Here is a 20,126-nt window from a genome sequence, read left to right as displayed (position 1 = left end):
GCCGCTTAGTTCAAACACATTTTTACTTACCCGCTCCATATATTTTTGTCATTATTTACTTATTTTGTGTTTGTATTTCTTAATTTACTGTTGTAATTACGTAATTTTCCGACTTTTGCCTTTTAACCTTTGTACTGTAGTTGGTTGAGCCACTGATTTTTACTATTTGCCTTGGTCAGTGAAAGTATTTTTATTTCTATATTTTCTTATATTTTTAATCTTTTTTATTTAAATAAGTCCCTTTAGCATTTCTTGTAATGCTAGTTAAGTGTGATTAATTTCTTTACATTTCTTGTCTAAGAAACTGTAACTCTCTGTTGACTTTAAATGATAGATAGCCTTGCTGGGTAATCTTGGTTGTAGGTCTTTGCTTTACATTATTTTGAATGTTTCATGCCAATCTCTCCTGGCCTAAATGTTTCTGTTGCAAAATCACCTGACAGTATTATGGGAGCTCCCTTGTATATAACTAAACACTTTTCTTTTGTTCCTTTAAATTATCTGTCTTTAATCTTTGATATTTTAATTAATGTGTATTGGTACGGGCCTTTTTGGGTTCCTCTTATTTAGAATTCTCTGCACTTGAATTCCCTCTAATGTAGTCTTCAGTTATTGTATTCTTCATTTATACGTGGTTTTTTTAATCTTTGTTGAAATTCTGAGTTCATGTATTCTTCCCCTGAGTTCATTGAGCATCCTTATAATCAGTGTTTGGAACTTTGTATCCGGTAGATTGCTTGTCTCCATTTGTTCTTTTTTGAAGTCTTGTTCTGTATTTTTTTTTAATATATTTTATTTATTTTTACAGAGAGGAAGGGAGAGGGATAGAGAGTTAGAAACATCGATGAGAGAGAAACATCGACCAGCTGCGTCCTGCACACCCCCTACTGGGGATGTTCCCGCAACCAAGGTACATGCCCTTGACCAGAATCAAACCTGGGACCTTTCAGTCTCCAGGCCGACGCTCTATCCACTGAGCCAAACCGGTTAGGGCTTGTTCTGTATTTTCATTTGGGACATGTTTGTCTCCTCATTTGGTCTGACTCCCTGTGTTGTTTCTATGTATTAGGTAGATATGCTTATTCTACTCATCTTAGCAGGTGTCCTATGAGGCCCAGTGGCACAGTCTCCCTGCTCACTCGAGGCAGTTGCTTCAGGGCATCCCTTATGTGGGTGTGTGCACCATTCTGATGTAGTTGAGCCTTGATTTCTGTAGGCACATCAGTGAGTGGGATTGGCTCTCAGGGTGACTGGCTGTGAGGGCGGTTGGTGACTACAGCAGACAAGCTGTTGTCTGGGGGCTACTCCCATGGAGCGGGAGGCTTTACTGGGGTTCTGGTGCCAGCCAAATCTGCCTTTCATGTGTGTGGATGTGGAGGTGGCTGGGTGGTGTCGTCTAAAGCCAGTTACTGGGTGTGTTGTTTCTAGAGCCTCTTAGGAAGAGCTCTGGTGCAGGTCAAGGTCAACTGCTGTTTGTGACCAGCTTAGGGTGACCAGTAGGAGCTACAAAGTAATCTGAAGAAGGCTGCTGCTTGTGCTTGGAGGTCCTTGGGAAAGGCTATGCTGTCTGCTGAGGTGCTAGGCTTGAGACCCTTTGGTGGGCCCCACGATATGAGCTGAGTCAATTCAGTTTTCCTCCATATATCTCTGGTGCTTTTTGAACTGCTACCCTTGCAAGCTTAGGGTAAATTTGTGAGCCACCAAATCTTTGCATGGGTCCCTCAAGAGGAAAAATACTTGGGACTCTAGTAGCCCTCCATATCACTGTGATATGCAATCCCTGCTGGTTTTCACATCCAGATGTCATGGGGCTCCTCTTCCCAGCACTGGTGCCCCAGGCTAGGGCTGGGATCCCTGTTCCTCAGGAGGGACCTCTGCAGCACAGATACACACCCAATTCTTAACCCCCACACGAAGGGTGTGGCACCTGCTTGTTCTGTCTCTACCCCTCCTACCAGTATCTACATGGCTTCTTCCTTACATCCCTCATTATAGGGCTTCTGTTTAGCTAGTCTTCAGGTGGTTCTCAATGATAGACATTCTAAAATTTAGTTGTAATTTTGATGTGGTCATGGGAGGAGGTGAGTACAGAGTTTACCTACTCTGCCATCTTGACCCGAACAGTATTACATTTGATTCTCAATTCAAACAGCAAAATCTGCACCAATGCCACTTTGAGGATTTGATAATGCTGGTGGTATTTGAGAGGGGTATTCATGTATTATCATTAAATGGTTGTATGAAGTTTTTTTAATGTAGCACAGATAAAATATTGAACAAAACATGAATGCTATCAGATAAGGTATTTTTCTACGTTTTCTTAACAGACTTTTAGTATTTTTTACTCTATAGCAGGGATTGGGAATGCCTGGCCTGCAGGCCGTATAAGTTCTGCAAAATTATTTGGCCTGGCCCTGCCAAGGAATTAGGAGTTAATTAAATGTTTGACTAAATAGAGCAGGTTAATTCTGAAGTTGATAACTTTGTATGGCTCATGAGTGATCTTATAAATATCCAAATGGCCCTGGGCAGAAAAGAGGTTCCCCACCCTTACTCTATAGCAATTGTATATAAGATGTAAACATTTTGACTTATTGTAAAAGAAAGGCACTGAGTAAACTTTTGTTCTGTATTTCTCTCATTTATCTCCAAAGCAGGAACAGATAACTAAGAGTGATCTGAACTAGCTATGAGTCAATAAAATAAATGTTCAATAATCAGTGGTCAACTGTGGAGAACAGTATGGACTTTCCTCTAAAAACTAAAAATGGAACTCCCATTTGATCCAGTGATCCCACTTCCAGGACTATATCCCAAGAAACTAGAAACACCAATCAGAAAGGATATATGTACCCCTATGTTCATAGCAGCACAATTTACAATAGCTAAGATTTGGAAACAGCCTAAGTGCCCATCAGCAGATGAGTGGATTAAAAAACTGTGGTACATCTACACAATGGAATACTATGCTGCTATAAAAAGGAAGGATCTCCTACCATTTGCAACAGCATGGATGGAGCTGGAAAGCATTATGCTAAGCAAAATAAGTCAGTCAGAGAAAGATAAATATCACATGATCTCACTCATTTGTAGAATATAATGAACAACATAAACTGATGAACAAAAACAGATTCAGAGACAGAGAAGCATCGATCAGATGCTCAAACCTCAGAGGGAAGGTAGGAGAGGGTGGCGGTAAGGGGGAGAGATCAACCAAAGGACACAGACACCAGGAGGGTGAGGGGGAAATGGGGGGGATAAGGACACATATGCAACACCTTAATCAATAAAGAAAAAAATTAAAAAAACTAATCAGTGGTGATATATATATCTATATATATATATATATATAGTTGTTGTAAGGTTACAGGAGAGACTTTCTAATTCTTTGACAAAGTGTGAAACGGAAAGAATGGAAAACAAAAAAAGCAAAGTTTTCCTTTGGACTTTCCTGTTGTATATAACAAATGACAATTTATAAGTTAATATGCTGTCATTTTTAAAAAATTTAAGAGTAAAACAAATTATAATGTTTTAAAACGAAAATTTCAATTCATGAGATTTTGATTCTTTCATTCCTTTCTATTTAAAACAGCGGTTCTCAACCTGGGGGTCGCCTAAGACCATCGGAAAACACATATATAACTACATATTGTTTTTGTGATTAATCACTATGCTTTAATTATGTTCAATTTGTAACAATGAAAATACATCCTGCATATCAGATGTTTACATTACGATTCATAACAGTAGTAAAATTACAGTTATGAAGTAGCAACGAAAATAATTTTATGGTTGGGGGTCACCACGACATGAGGAACTGTATTAAAGGGTCGCGGCATTAGGAAGGTTGAGAACCACTGATTTAAAAGAATTCTTGTTCTTATATAGAGAGTGGTATGTACTTTATAAAGGATGGAATATAAACACACTAAACATAGCTTATCTGTCTAAATTCTAAATTGTAGCATGTAGCAAACTTAACATCTCTAAAACAGTAATAACAGAAGTAAACATTTAAATATTTCTCCTTTCCCCACAATATGCTGCAGTGAATTATTTAGAAATGGTTTTCCCCCTTAGGGAACAAGGATACTTGACTTCTTAAAATCCTTTATTACCCATTATATAAATTACAAGGCATTACATAATTTATAAGGAATTTTAGTATTATAGAAATTTTGATATAAATACTACAGAAAATGCCTAACATGGTAATATATTAAATGCTACAGGGACTACTATTATTTCTCTTAGGAATGATCTCTTTAACCATGGAAACTAGATTGTGATATCAAATGATATATGTAGCTGTGAAAAATAAAATGAATTTTGGACTTATAAAAGTCCACTGGCTAATATCATAGTTCAAGAGTAGCATTTTATGATTAACTTTCTTTGAAATAATGTAATCATGCAAACCTTCTATTACTCAGGTATCTCAGGTTTTAACCAAGACCAGTTCAGTAATTAACAATGAAAATTCCATATCTTGTTTGGCTACATTAATTGATAATAAAAATTTTCAACAAATATGCACTAGCATAGTCTAGTAAAAGCATCCAGAACGATACACATTTTTACCACTGAGGGTTAAAGTTGTGAAATGCAAAGTAACTGAGCTAGAAGAGGGGTCAGCAAGCTATGGCCCAGATGTTTGTTTTTGTAAGTAAAGTTTTACTGGAATGCAGCCAAGCCCATTCATTTCTGTATTGTCTATGGCAGCTTTAGAGCTACAGTGTCAAACTTATGACAGAAACCATATGGTTGCAAGATTGAGCCTAACGCTCTAAAAAAAAGTCTGCAACTTCTGAACTACAGAGTATTTTATACCGCCTTTTAAGTTTTCCTTTTACTGCAAAAACTTCCCAGTTAAGATTTTCTAGGGTGGAAAAAAGGAAGCTTATTGAGCTTATAATTATAATTCAAAATGACATGTGCTTACACTCTACTTACAAGCTGCTTGGCCTTTTTACTGACTGCTGTGCTGTTCGGTTGTCACTTCTCTGCCTGTTTCATACTCCAACTTGGGTTTCTTCCTCCTCTGCTACTGCTAAATTTCCCAGGATGCTTCTCGAGCCTGTATTTTTACTTGTTTCATCTGTCTCCTTTCCCTTTTCTCTTCTCACTAGTTTTATTAATGTTTTTCACGTACTCCGGATTTGGTGAAAGTACCAGGAACTTTGATCATCCTGCTTCCATCTTATACATTATTTAACAATTCTGTAGTCTTAGCTTATTTAAAAACACTTTAGTGTTTTGCATTTTAATATTTGTTTAGACTTATTCACATACTAATTTGCCTATGACCCTTCTTGCGTCTCACCTTTCCCTCTGGGTTTATTTTGTTTCTGCCTGAAGTGCAACTAGCTCCTTCACTTGTTTGTTGCTCAGGGGCACTAACCACTATTGGATTTGGAGCAGCCTTGGATCAGATTCTACCTTTTGTAACAAATATCCTCTTGCTCGTGTTAGGAAATGCTTTCTATAACCCTATCCCGCCTGCTTTCTGTTTCTCAAGGATTCATTATAACTTCTTATCTAAAACCCCTTCTTATGGTTCAAACCAAATATTGATTCATTCATTTTAAAAACATCTTTTCTGTGGTTGGGAGGGAAAGGATACACTGGCATGTGCTCACACCTTGAAGTGGAAGTCCCACATATGTTGTTCTCTACTTTACTAGCTCACCAATTAAAAATCAGCCCAAATTACACATGTTCAATTTCTCATAACTGTTTCTGACAGTAATTAACCTCCCTGAGAAAAATAGTTTCCTTATCCATAAAATGGAGATGAATATACCTATGTATTTGGATTGATAAAAAATAAAGGAGATTATATACACGAAGTGCTTAAAAAATATTACATAGATGTTAGTTTCTTCTTTTGCTATATGGATAATCAAGAATTAAATGTTTTACATTCTTGTGTCATAAATTCCATTTTCCACTGCATTAAATTTTAAAAATAGCCCAGTAAGTATTACATAGTTTAATTTCAAATATTCTAGCAATCTTCTTTTTGTTTTTGTGATTTTTCTCCCCGTCCCCCACTAGTTGTAATCATACTGAGTTCTTAAATTTCTGTTTATTGTTTTGGCTCCCCCCATGCTACTCACATACCACCTGAATAATATACTAAGAATGTTGGTGAATCTGGTAAACTTCTTAAACTAAATACTTTTTAAATGAATTTATAATACATAAGTATTCTATTTTTGATAAAAAGAATAAACTGGATTTTATAATATAAACATTGATTTTAATGTTAAGACGCTGAAACAGCTTCATTTTAGCAACTATGGATTTTTTAGAGTATGAATTTCTAAAAAAATATATTGGTTAACAAAACTATAGGGTATCCATTAAAGAAGCTTATGCAATAATAAAATGAAAGCAATAAATTTTGAGAAAGCAGAACTAAATGTTACTAGGCTGCTTTTATAAAGGTTAAAAAATGTCATCTAAAACAAAAAACAGCTCTACAAGGTTAAAATTGATCTATCAATAGAGCCATCTTTGATGTCCCTGACTTAGCTACAAAAATCAAGGATCAAACACATGCTAAAGAACAAAATTGCAGGCACCAAGTAAAAGAAAAAAATATAAGCTAGTTAAAAGATACCTCAACTTACTACCAATAATTTAGCAACGGAGTACATATTTATAGCGATCCTTCTGGGATAACATATTGCCTTCATACAAATCAAGCTTTCCTTTTAACAATGACTTAGAACATATTTTGGCAATAAGGGATAGAGAACAATGAATGGTTCGGGTCCTCTCTAGCATAAGAATAATTATGTCTTATTTTGTTTGTCCCACAGGAAGGAGAGGAATATCAGAAAGAAATAGTTTGAGCATGTTTAGGGGCATCTCATTTAGTAAATGACCAGAGCCTAAGGACCTAAGCTAAAAATGATCCCACGGAGGTTTTTATTTTCAGACAATTTCACCCCTGACGGGGCAGAAAAACATCATGGAAACAGGTAATTTCTTTTTGTTTTTATTCTGACTTATGAATTTATTTATTTTTAACTGAGTTAAAGACATGTAACAACTATATTAGTTTAATTTTATATTTGTAAATATTGTGAAATGATGATCAGAGTAAGTTTAGTTATTTCACATCCATTACTTCTCATCTTTACAAATTTTGTGTGTGATGGCAACTTTTAAGATTTACCCTCTTAGCAACTAAAACTTTCAAATATACAACAGTCTTGTTAACTGTTTCTTTTACTATACACTTAGCAGATAAGTTGAGGCCAGGGTAATAAAGCCCATTTTGAGGAAGCGAGCTTACAGGTAAAAAAGAAATCAGATCCTGATCCCATGGCTTAAGCACAGGGTCAGGCAGTGCCTCAACTGTAGAATTATATGCATCAACAAGATCTCCTTAAGCCTATCTGAGCTGGGGTTAGTAACTTGCAATACAAAGAGTCCTAACTAATACAATATGGGAAATTATATGTATCTTTCATAAACTGTACATCAATATTTGTAGCCTATGACAATGGTAAGCAAAAATAATCCCCTAGGGATGAAATTATCTAGTGGTTTACAAAGGTACTTTTTAATCTTTTCATGAATATTTTAATCTTTTCATGAATATGGGGGAAGGAATAGATAGGAAGGAGAAAGACAGTGACTAGAAATCTTTGTGAGCATATCCTACCACAGATTCTGAATCTATTAGTGGCAAGAAATAGTTCCATTTGGCTTTAAGAGAATTAGTATGTGTGTAGTAGCTAAAAATTACTGTTGATATTTGCCAAAATTCCCCCAAAACTCATAAAACAACCACTACACATTTAAACAAATCCAGTAACTGTGTTTAACGTGAAGCTATGGGTAAAAACCCTGAGTTTTCAAGGACCTGAATTAACTACTTTCAGAATCTTTAAAAGTTCTCAAAGTATTACAAGACAAATGTGCTACCTTCTTTCCCAATTTTACTGAAGCATAAAATCCTCTTCAGTCTTAGTTATAATAAAAGCTTATTTATTAAACACGAATGTACCGGGTATGGTGACAAAATGCTTTTACTCATTTGATTTCTATTTCTTTCAGCAGGGCTTTATTTTAAAATACCAAATGAAATGTTATAAATAACATTTTCTAGAGTATAGCCATAAAATAAGCTTGCGATTAATACTGGTGCCTTATTTTTATTAAGATTTCTTATTTTATTAAGATTTGTCTCCCAATATTTGCAGATCCTAATACAGCTAAATGGTTGCAACTGGTGCATTAATTCCTGAGGCTGGGTTTGGAACTCCATCTAACAATTTATAATAACAAAGACAGAACACTGGAAAACTCCAGATTTACCATGATCTAAGTAACATCAACAAACCAGATGACTTAGAGAGCATCTAATTCATAACAGTAGCAAAATTACAGTTATGAAGTAGCAACGAAAATAACTTTATGGTTGGGGGGTCACCACAACATGAGGAACTGTATTAAAGGGTCGCGGCATTAGGAAGGTTGAGAACCACTGCTTTAGAGCAAACTGCCTCTAATACTCTTCCCAGTATGTATTCTTCTCAGTACGTACTACAGAAAAAGAAGTTTACAAATTTTAAACCAGGGCCACTCAAGGTGTGATCTGTAAACAGTTACTAGTCCACAACATTTTCTGTATCATTAACTATAATGCTTATTTCAGATAATTCCCCCCCCCCCCCCCAGCAAACTATTTATTTGATTTTAGAGAGAGACATCGATTTTCTGTTCTACTTATTCATGCATTCATTGACTGATTCTTATATGTGCCCAACTTTGGCACATCGGGATGATACTTTAACAGAGCTACCATGCCAGAGCTGGTCACAGCAACTATTCAACAACTATTCTTGATTATGGAGACTGTTGTTTTATATTGTAGCCCAAGGTTCTTACCTATTACCAACTAGTAACAGTTTGTGGACCAGTTATTTTGGGCTATAATATTCTAGACCTCAATTTTAGATATTACTAGTTTTCTGTCCCTGAGGCCAAACAAATAAATTAACCAAGTACTTAGCTGAAACAGTCACACAGAAGTGGAAAGGCAATAAAAAGTAGCAATTGACCTCACCTTGGACAGAAGCAATTTCACACAGGAAACGTGACCTTCATAGACAGCAGACAGAAGGGGAGTAATATGATGTTTATCTGGAGCCTGTGAAATATTAAATAAAGAGATAAAACCACCTTATCCATTTTTCATTTCTTCTTTCTAGATGGAATTAGGAAACACTTGTGAATATTTTAAAGTCAATGTTTACCTATTTACCTTTCTATCCAAAATCTCTGTATAGGTACACATTTCTAGCCTCTGGAGAGCTGCCCTCTAGAGCAGTAGTTGCCAACCGGTAGTCCGCGAACCACTGGTGATCCGTGAGGTCCGAAAGGTTGGCGACCGCTGCTCTAGAGGCCCAAGCAAGGTTTCTCTTTGGGAGTCTACAAAGTGAAGTAGAGGGAGCAGAGGCTTTGACTCCAGCTCAAACCTTGGCTCTGCCACTTACTGTGTGACTAGGTATAATCTCTCTGAGCCTCACTCCCCACTAATATAGAAATGCCATTGAGGTGAAGGGAAGAACATAGCCAATGAAAAGATTGCCACAGCTCAGCCAAGTGACTTAGTGTCCCCTGAAATGTGAGAAGTTCATCTCACTTGCTGTCACAGTTACTTAAACATTTTTCTAAAACTCTGAAATGCAGAAAGCACAGAAGGAAAGAGTCGGGAAATGGCTGCTTCTGTCTGACCACTTGCTTACTGACCTCTGTCAAAAAATGCACTATATTTACCATGACTGCAGGGTCCTATGGTCCACTGGCAGATAGCATTTGCTACCTACAGGTGGTGCAACTCTCAAGTTGCATTAGAACTTGAAAAGCAGCAGCCAAGGGGAAACATCCTCAGCTTGAAAGTCGTTTTGTTTGCTTATTGTTTAAAATCCAAACTACACATTTCTAAGTTACAGAAATTATGATATAATTTCAGACTGTATTATTTAAAATGAGGTTTCCACAAGAACTACTTTATACATCTACATAAAATAATTACCCAAAGCATACAACAGGAATTTTTTCTAGAATGACAATGTTCCTCACATACATTAATATCTGCTCCTTTCAGCAGCAGAAACTCCAGGATTTCAAGCTGCCCACAATCTGCCGCATAATGAAGAGGCTTCCTTCCACCTTCTAGAGTCCGGTTGACATCTTCTCCCTTTAAAAGAAGCCAAAGGAAACAGTATTTATGTGGACGGTAGATTGAAGGAGGAAGGTGCTTGATATTTTTACTTTCGTAAAGCTCTAAGAATTTCATGAAATATTTGCATTTCTTGCAAAGTGAAGTAACCAAAAACTTGAAATTCTGCACAGAGTTTGATAGTAATTCAAACCATGATTAGTCAAGCTAAAAACAAGCAATAATGCTAAATGTAATGAATATACAGTGCTCCATTTCTAAGAAATTCAATCAGCATAACGTCAAGAGGTAGCCACACGAAACTGATGAGTTCAAATACTGACTTTTTTATACATATCACATGACATGTATTTTAATTCTTCAAAGAAAAAGCATCACTACTTTGATGGCGTCGGCCATTATCACAAGGTAATCAGTATTAGCTATTAAGAATTCATTTCATTCACTCATTCAACATTTACTCAAGTCCAATTGTATGGTAAGCACTGTACACAGGAGACAATGGTGAGCGAAATCAGACGTGACTTCTGATTGCACAGAGCTTACCATCTAGTGTAATCACGTTTAAATGTATTTCAAAATATAACTGCTATGAAGGAAAGGAACTCAGTGCTACATGAATACTTTTCAGAAGGAATATGACGATCTTGGTGATGGTCAGGGGTTGGTAGTATCAGAAGATGAACTAAAGGCCTCAAAAATAGTTTTCATTCACTGAGGATTAACAGAGATTCTAACACTAATAAATAAAATTACCTTCTCTGCCAGCTACTACAGGTTTGGCACTGTGCTACACACATTATCTCTAATTTTTAAATAATTCTAAAAGGAGAAAATCTCCACCTAACTTATGAAAAGTTTAAAGCTGAAAGAGGTTAAATAACTTTTTAATGTGGCTCAGTTAGTAATAGTGATCTAAACCCCCAAAACTACCACACTGCCTCCAATTCAGTATTCGCCCTCCTCCCCTTTTAAAAATATGTTTTTATTGATTTTAGAGAGAGGAAGGGAGGAGAGCAACATCGATTAGCTGCTTCCTCCACATCCCCTACTGGGAATTGAGCCCAAAACCTGGGCATAGGCCCTGACAGGGCGCCGAACTGGTTACCTCCTGGTGCATGGGACAATGCTCCACCAACTGGGCCATACTGGCTGGGCCTCTTTTTATCTTAAGGAAAATTCAGACTTTACAGAGTAGCAAAATGTCTGAAAGAATTTATTTTCTTAACTATAGTATTATTCACCTAGTTTGGTTTAGTCAACTCATCAAGCCATATCCTGAACTGAGATATTCAGAACTCATTTTATAGCTATTATGAGCTTTTCTTTCAAACATCCTCTATATGGACACAGTCTATTACATGCTTAAGATCACTGGAGACTGGATTACTTCCAGTTAACTCCAACTCTACCACTTAGTTGTGGGACCTCAAAGTATTTTCTAAATCTGTTTCCTTATCTGTAAATTGGGAATGAAAATACTTATATCTCACAGGGTTTTAGTGCATCATTAAAGGAGATAATTCTTGCAAAGTATGTAACACAGTACCTGACACAGGGTAACACGTAAAAGATTAACTGCTTTCTGTGGATCCCTGATGTTGACTTATACTGGTTTTAAAAGACTATCCAAACTTGTTTCTACCTAACAGGGGAAATATAAACAAATTATTCAATGTAATAATACTTTATATTTAGAAACAAATTTAAATAATAACAGCAATTTGTTGTACCACCTTAGTCTTTATTCACAACTGCAGAAATGTGAGACTCTAAAGATAGATATTGCTTAAATGATTCACAGACAGAAGTAGTTTAATTTTCATTATTTTTCATTATTAACACTTCCTTTCCATTACTGATATTAGCTGGATAGGTCTTTTCAGTGAATCAAAGCAAAGAAATACAGTACTTGCAGTGTGCAATCAATAGGATAACTTTGTGAAAAAATATCTGACAGTTTCCTTCCCTACTTAGTACAAGCATGCAAAATGCATACAAAATGGAGCTGTTGTGTTTAAACTTTATCCTTTATCCCTGCAGACACTGACTTTATAATTCTTATTTTAGCAGACAAAAAAATGACTGCTTTAAGTTACTGACGGAAAAGAAAAGATCCTCTTCAGCAGGGCCTTAGCAAAAGCAGTACTTATGGAAAAATCTATAGTATTAAATGCCTGTATTGGAAAAGGAGAAAAGTCTCAAATAAATGATCTTTGTACATTTCACTTTCAGAAAATAGGGGAAAAAGGTACATGGAAATCTCTGCAGCTTCTGCTCCATATTGCTGTGAACCAAAAATGCTCTAAAAGATAGTCTATTTAAAAACAAATTGAATCCAAAGTAAGCAGAAGGAACGAATAAAAATCAGAGCAGGAACCAATGAAATGGAAAACAGAAATAAAAGCTAATTCTTAGAGATCAAGACACTTGATAAATCTCTAGCCAGAGTGAGTGGTGGGCCACAATGCAATATATAGATCATGTATCATGGAAATGTACACTTGAAACCTGTATGAACCTGTTAATCAATTGTCAACCCAGTAAGTTTAATTTTAAAATAATTAATTAAAAAAAAAGTGAAGATGCAAAGAAACTTCCAAGCCCCAGATGGACAAGAAAAAAAAAAGGATAATAATAATTCTACACATTATTCCAGAAAATGGGAAGCATCCAACTCATTCCATGAGATTAGCATCACTTGGATTCTAAATAGGACAGAGATGTTATAAGAAAAGGCCACTACAGGCTAATATCTTTCATGAACACAAATTCTGAATAAAATTTTAGCAAACAATCCAAAACTACATAAAAAGGATAATATGCCATGACCAACTCAGATTTATCCCAGGAATACAGGTTGGTTAAATATTTGAAAAGTCATCCAATATAATCCACCATTTGAACAAAGTAAAAAGAACCAAAACAACCCATATGATCATCTCAGTAGATGAAAAGGCATCTGACAAAGTCCAACATCTATTGCTGCTAGAAACTCAGCAAAGAAGTAAAAGAGGGAAATTTCCTTGGCCTAATAAGGGTTTTCTACATAAAAACTACAACTAAAATTATACTTAACTGGTAAAAGATCGAATGCTTTTCCTCTAAAAATCAGGCTATCTGTTCTTACCACTTTAGTCAATGTTGTAGTGGAGATTCTAGCCAGTGCAATTAGGCAAGAAAAAAAAGGGGGGCATCCGTTTTGAAAAGGAAGTAAAACTGTCTTTGCAAATGACATGATCGTCTATGCAGAAAATCCAAAGGAATCTACCAAAAAGCTACTAGAATAATTTTGGTAATGTTGTAGAACAAAAGATTAATATACAAAATCAATTGCATTTTATGCTAGCAACGAATAATTGCAAATCCAAGCTAAAAACAGTATTTACAACCGCATTCAAAAATATAAGACAATTTAATAAATCTAACAAAAATGTGAAATACTTATACACTAAAAACTACTAAACATTGTTGAGAAAAATTAGAGAGGATCTAAATAAACAGAAACATACCATGTTTGTGGGTTAGAAGTCTCAATATTGTGAAGATGTCAATTCTCCCCAAATTGATGTATAGATTCAATGCAATACCAATCAAAGCCCTAGTAAGTATTTTTTTAAGACATTAACAAATTGACCCTACATTTCATACGGAAACAAAAACAATGGAGAATAGCCAAAACAACTTTGAAAACAAAACAAAAAACAAGTTGGAGGGCCAACACAAACTGATCTCAAAAATTATTAAAAACTGCAGTAATCAAGAAAGTGTGGCATTGGCATAAAATTATAAACTATTCAAACTAATTTTATAGTGACAGAAAGCAGATCTGAGAGGGACTATGAAGGGGTACCCTCAAGTGACGGATATGTTGTTCATTCTCTTTTTATTTATTTTTTTTAATTGATTTTTTACAGAGAGGAAGGGAGAGAGATAGAGAGTTAGAAACATCGATGAGAGAGAAACATCAACCAGCTGCCTCCTGCACACCCCCCACTGGGGATGTGCCCGCAATCAAGATACATGTCGTTGACTGGAATCGAACCCAGGACCCTTCAGTCCGCAGGCCGATGCTCTATCCACTGAGCCAAACCAGTCAGGGCTGTTGTTCATTCTCTTGATAGTGGTGATGGTTCACAGGTGTGTACATGTCAAAACTTATCAAACTGTATACTTTATTTTTTTTATTTTTTATTTTTTTTTTCAAACTGTATACTTTAAATATCTGCAGTTTGTTGTATTTCAATTATACTTCAATAACAAATTTCTGTGGCTCTATTCTTACACCAAGGTTGTGGGTTCGATCCTAAGTCAGGGCACATATAGGAAACTACAGTGGTAAAATGAATAAATGTTTAATAATTTAAAACCATATTGCTATGCAGTCATTCATTCATCAAATACTTGCTGAAAATGGACAACGCATCAGGCAAAGTGCCAGTAAGTCATTCATGTTTATTCAACAAACATTTAGTGAGTGTCTTGTTCTTGTCACTGGGAGACAGTGGAGACAAGAAAGACCAAGTCACTGCTCTTATGAAGCTCAATTTAAATGAAAGGAGAGGTCAGTCAACAAAGAAACACATAAATAAGAAAAGAATATCATATATAGTAAGTTCCATGCAGAAAATTTATAAAGGGGAATATGACAGGGAGTGACTAGGTCGCTACCTTAGATTGTAACATCAGAAGAGGAGGCATTTACTGATACAGGTGGGGCCTTGACTTACGAGTTTAATTCGTTCCGTGACGGAGCTCGTAACTCAAATTACTCGTATGTCAAATCAACAGTGAACAAGTGAGACACGTGATGCTGGGCTGATGTTGGGGCGTTCATGATGTTGGGGCGTTCACTGTGACGTTCGCTGCGCCAACTAGCGGTGGGGTATCTGAAATTGGCTCGTAACCTGAATTTTAGCTCACAACTCAAAGCAAAAAATCAGCCGAGAGACAGCTCTTATCTCGAAAAACTTGTTAGTCGGGACACTCGTAAGTCAAGGCCCCACTGTACTCACTGTACTAATGAATGTACAACTAAGTGGAAGAACAAAACAGATGTCTTTCTCTCTCTCAAATCAAAGTACTTTGATGACTATTCATTTCTCCCAGAGGATCAAGTTAAAACAACATAGTTTAGGACATATGGAATGATCTAGCCCATGATGACCTTTCCAAATCTCACAGCATTTCTACTCCCTAAGGGCCTAACCTTTATTTAGCTAGCTCCTACTAATTCTTCAGAATCAAGCTTTAATAAAACGTCTCCTAGAAAGTCATCTCTAATCACCTCAACTCTGAGAAATGTGATCTTCACAGGTAAGTATACTTTGTCCTTTCCTGTGTCATAGCACATAGCATTCTACTCAAACTGCCTGCATCTGCATTCTCTATGGAAATGGGTCAGGAACCATGCCTACATTATTTACTTTTGCATCTCCAGTGCCTAGTATAGTTTGTGACATATAGTAAACATTTATGTAATAGAAGCTTTTTGACTGAGCAAATGGTGAAGTTGCTCAAACAACAGACTTGGAGGTCACACATGACATCTTCCATTTCAACCTAACACTGTTATCTAGTAATAGCAGTAGTAACTTGAGATCAATGATGTTTACCAATGTAGAGAGCATGCATGACAATTTCAAGTTTTCAGCAGTAACTTCTGTGGCGGTGGTGAAACAGAAAAGGAAGATAAGGCTCTATCTAGTTCCTTTCTCCTTACCCTCCATCCATATTCTAGGCCAGCCGTGGGCAAACTACGGCCCGTGGGCCGGATTCGGCCCGTTTGAAATGAATAAAACTAAAAAAAAAAAAAAAAAAAGGCCAAAGCCGGTTTGGCTCAGCGGATAGAGCGTCGGCCTGCGGACTGAAAGGTCCCAGGTTCGATTCCGGTCAAGGGCATGTACCTGGGTTGCGGGCACTTCCCCAGTGGGGGATGTGCAGGAGGCAGCTGATCGATGTTTCTCTCTCATCGATGTTTCTAACTCTCTATCTCTCTCCCTTCCTCTCTGTAAAAAATCAATAAAATATATTTAAAAAAAAAAAAAAAAAAAAAAAAAGACCGTACCCTTTTATGTAATGATGTTTACTTTGAATTTATATTAGTTCACACAAACACTCCATCCATGCTTTTGTTCGGGCCCTCCGGTCCAGTTTAAGAACCCATTGTGGCCCTCGAGTCAAAAAGTTTGCCCACCCCTGTTCTAGGCATTAGTGTCATTACCAAAGGAAGTTAGACACCTATTCTGTAATTTTGATTCTAATTTCATGAGACATTACCAGCTAGACCAAAATCTCATATTAATTTTGTCTCCCAGATTCTGGGGCTAGGGAAGAGAAATTTTCTGCACAATTCCAACAGGTTCCTTAGCATTAAATGACAATCTAACCATGTTTTCTTTTGTATCTTGCTCTTCCACTTTCCATGGAGATTATTTAAATCTCTTCCGTTATTTATAAACTGTCAACCTCTCTATCGCCTCACTTTCTTAGCAGATAACCTCATATCCTTCTTTTCACAGAACACTGCCTTCAGACAAGAATTCCTCCATAACTTCTCTATACCAACCTGTCTATCTAAAGCCAATCTCTCACCTACATGTTTTAGATATTATGCTTTCTTGTTTTCTTAGAAAGCGTACTCCTTTGTTTATCCCTTTTCTTGTCGGTGCTTTCAACCTTTCCTGCTGTACTGGCTCATCAGCATGTGCTTTTCACAACTCTTCCACTAAAAAAGCAAAGAGCAATAAGACCTGACATCCACTTTTTAGTGACTATTTTCTTTCCTATCCATTCATGGCTAAACTTTCCAAAAAAGCACTGTCTATATTTTCTATCTCCAATTTCTCACCTTCCATTCTAATCTGACTTCTACTCTGAACACCATTTTTGCTGATGTCAATGATCTCCATGTTGTGACTGACAATGTTGACTACTCTTTCCTTTTTTAAACACTCAATCTTTTTTGGATTCAGTGACACCACATTTTCCCACTTTTCCTCCTACTCTCTGCCTAGGGCTTCACTTTTTCCTCTCCTGACTCATCCACTTCTATCAGATATTTGAAACAAATTTTTAGGATCTTAGTTATGATTTCAGATTGTCATCATAAATAATTCAAACAGTTGATAAATTTGGTTATACAATTTTGTAATATCTACTTAGAAGTATCTTGATTATATAATTTTTTGGAATAATATTTCCTTAGGGATAAAGTTTATACATGTTTTTAAAGGCATTATGCAATAATAGCATATGCCATGGAATTTGGCAGCAATAACATTCTTACTATGATGTGTGTGTAAATAACCAGACAGATCATAAATAATTTCACATAACTTCTATTTGCTATATACAGTTGGGGTAAAGCAGGCTGGCAAACCTAATTTGTCATCACATCCAGACCTATTCTAGCTTTACCTTTCCCTTTTAGCAAGAATAATTTATCCAGTTTCATTTTACTCTCCTTCCTTTCATAGCACCATGAAGCCTATTGATTGCTGAATATACAACATAGATTTTTATTATATTAAAACTGTATTTTTACAATTGAAGTTATTATTTTCTCTAAATATGGTATATTCCATATGCGTAGTATATATGTAATATTGCAGATAAGAAAATATTACTTCATATTTTCTGGTGAGTTTAAATTAAATACACTCTATCCAGAACCACTGTGGTGACCATGTTCCTTCCTCGTGCCTCCCAAGGCTTAGATTATGGTGGGACGGAGAAAGTCTGTGTGAAATTCTAAATCAAATGGAACCCAAGAAGAGTCATAAGATTACTACTCTATATTCTAACAACTCAAGATGAGCTTCTCTGAGTCTTTCCGGTCCTAACTGGAATTATTCTTAGAAATAAAAAAAGATGCCGAAACCGGTTTGGCTCAGTGGATAGAGCGTCGGCCTGCGGACTGAAGGGTCCCGGGTTCGATTCCGGTCAAGGGCATGTACCTGGGTTGCGGGCACATCCCCGGTGGGGGATGTGCGGGAGGCAGCTGGTCGATGTTTCTCTCTCATCGATGTTTCTGACTCTCTGTCTCTCTCCCTTCCTCTCTGTAAAAAATCAATAAAATATATTAAAAAAAAAAAAAAAAAAGAAATAAAAAAAGAAAAAGGAGTGATAATGCATCACCAGTTTACATCAATAAGTTGGTGAGTTCTACACTGGGAAGAGAATCTAACTATTATACTATGATTTATCCCAATGTCAAAGCATGGCATTTTAGGTCTGAACACTGGACAAGTTTTTCAACTTTCTGAAAATTAAATGACATTACTGGCATTTGAGAAAGCTAATTATATTTCATTTCTTAAGTACTACTGTTTAGAATAACAGAAAGCCTGTTATAGCAATAAATTCTCTTATTTAACTAACAATTTACTAGTGTAACTGTCTAGTTCTATCTTTAATATCAATAAATCAACTAGTATGTACCGAGAAACCAGGTTCCTAGCTTTGTATTAGGCATGCTAAGGCTACAAAAAAAAGAGGAATTGCAGGTCTCTATCCACAAAAGCTTTGTTTTTCACTAATTAATTGGTTTCACAAAATAAGTATTAATTCCTATATATCTCACCCACCCACAAAACATAAAATAGCCTGCCCTGCTAACTCTCTACCCAGTACTTCTCAAACATTTTCATTAAAGTACTCCAAATAACAGAGGAAAAATACATGCTTCCTTGAATCTGAGAGCAAAATCTTAAATAGCCAAATTAAAAATTCATAGAAATATTTCTGCATGAATGAGCACATATCATATGTACACGTATGTGTTGCTTAATATAAAAGCCACAACCCTAAATCCATAGCTATTGATCCCCCTCTTTCCCACCCATGGATGCTTTAGGAATTTGGGCCATCTACTCTATGGCTTGCAGTACCTCCTTGAAGAAAGCTGACTATTAAAGAGCACAATATTCTAAAATCTAATTCAGTCTCCTCTATTTCTGATGCCATGATATGGTATGATAATTTCTGATTCTGTACCTTTCCTCTTGAGATCTACAGACCACTAGACAATCTATGGATAGACTTTCAAAGAGTCTACAAATTCTTTTGTATGTGTATATAATTTTCTAGGTAGAGGCCATGTCATTTTTCATTAGCTTCTCAAAGGGGTCATGACCCCTGAGACACCCCTGAGACGTTAGGAACCCATACCTCTATTAGAATGCATTTACTTAGGTATCTCAGTCTTACCTATCTTTCACTGCCTACTTAACTTCTACTTTTATGAAGAGAATTATTAAATAGTGGAAAGAATACCAGACAGAAGCCTTGGCTCTAGTGACCTCTGCTACTGCTCACAACCTTGGCAGACCTATTTCCTCAATGAATAACCAGTGGGTAGAGAAGATAACCTTTCAATTCTATTACAGTTAGTTTTCATGCTCTTTACTTTTATGCGTTAAAGGCATCTGGTGATTGTATCAATCTATAATTGTCCCCCCACCCCCACTCCACTCACATTCTACATCAGTGGTTCTCAACCTATGGGTCGCAACCCCTTTGGTGGTCGAACGACCCTTTCACAGGGGTCGCCTAAGACCATTCTGCATATCAGATATTTACATTACGATTCATAACAGTAGCAACATTATGTAATGAAGTAGCAACGAAAATAATTTTATGATTGGGTCACAACATGAGGAACTGTATTTAAAGGGCCAGAAGGTTGAGAACCACTGTCTAGATAATAAAAAAAAAAAAATATGGGTTTTCTGTACTTCTGGCTATGAGAACAAAGTAGTTCAAGAGTTTTGTTGCTGAAAATGGCTGCTACAGTATAGTTAACTTTCCACATAAGCTAGATCAAGCAGGAAGATTCATATAACAATATGAACAATGTAAAAAATTATAGACATACCTTTCAAAGGCAAGTGTTTTTTCTGTTAAATCTATCATTACT

At 36.2% G+C, this 20,126-nt stretch overlaps 1 protein-coding gene across 1 annotated transcript in view; it reads right to left on the bottom strand.

The window, feature by feature from the left end:
* Window positions 1-20,126, bottom strand: part of MTPN (myotrophin) — a 52,401-nt gene that overhangs the window by 8,237 nt on the left and 24,038 nt on the right. The window contains exons 2-3 of the mRNA XM_036328576.1: window positions 10,112-10,225; window positions 9,089-9,172 (exon numbers count right to left, since the gene is read on the bottom strand). Coding sequence (XP_036184469.1) covers window positions 9,089-9,172; window positions 10,112-10,225 — 198 coding nt within the window. The remainder of the gene's footprint in view (window positions 1-9,088; window positions 9,173-10,111; window positions 10,226-20,126) is intronic.

The sequence above is a fragment of the Myotis myotis genome, unplaced genomic scaffold (genome assembly GCF_014108235.1).
Source record: "Myotis myotis isolate mMyoMyo1 unplaced genomic scaffold, mMyoMyo1.p scaffold_m19_p_11, whole genome shotgun sequence".
NCBI classification, from domain to species: domain Eukaryota; kingdom Metazoa; phylum Chordata; class Mammalia; order Chiroptera; family Vespertilionidae; genus Myotis; species Myotis myotis.
This window is presented reverse-complemented; position numbering and strand designations above follow the sequence as displayed.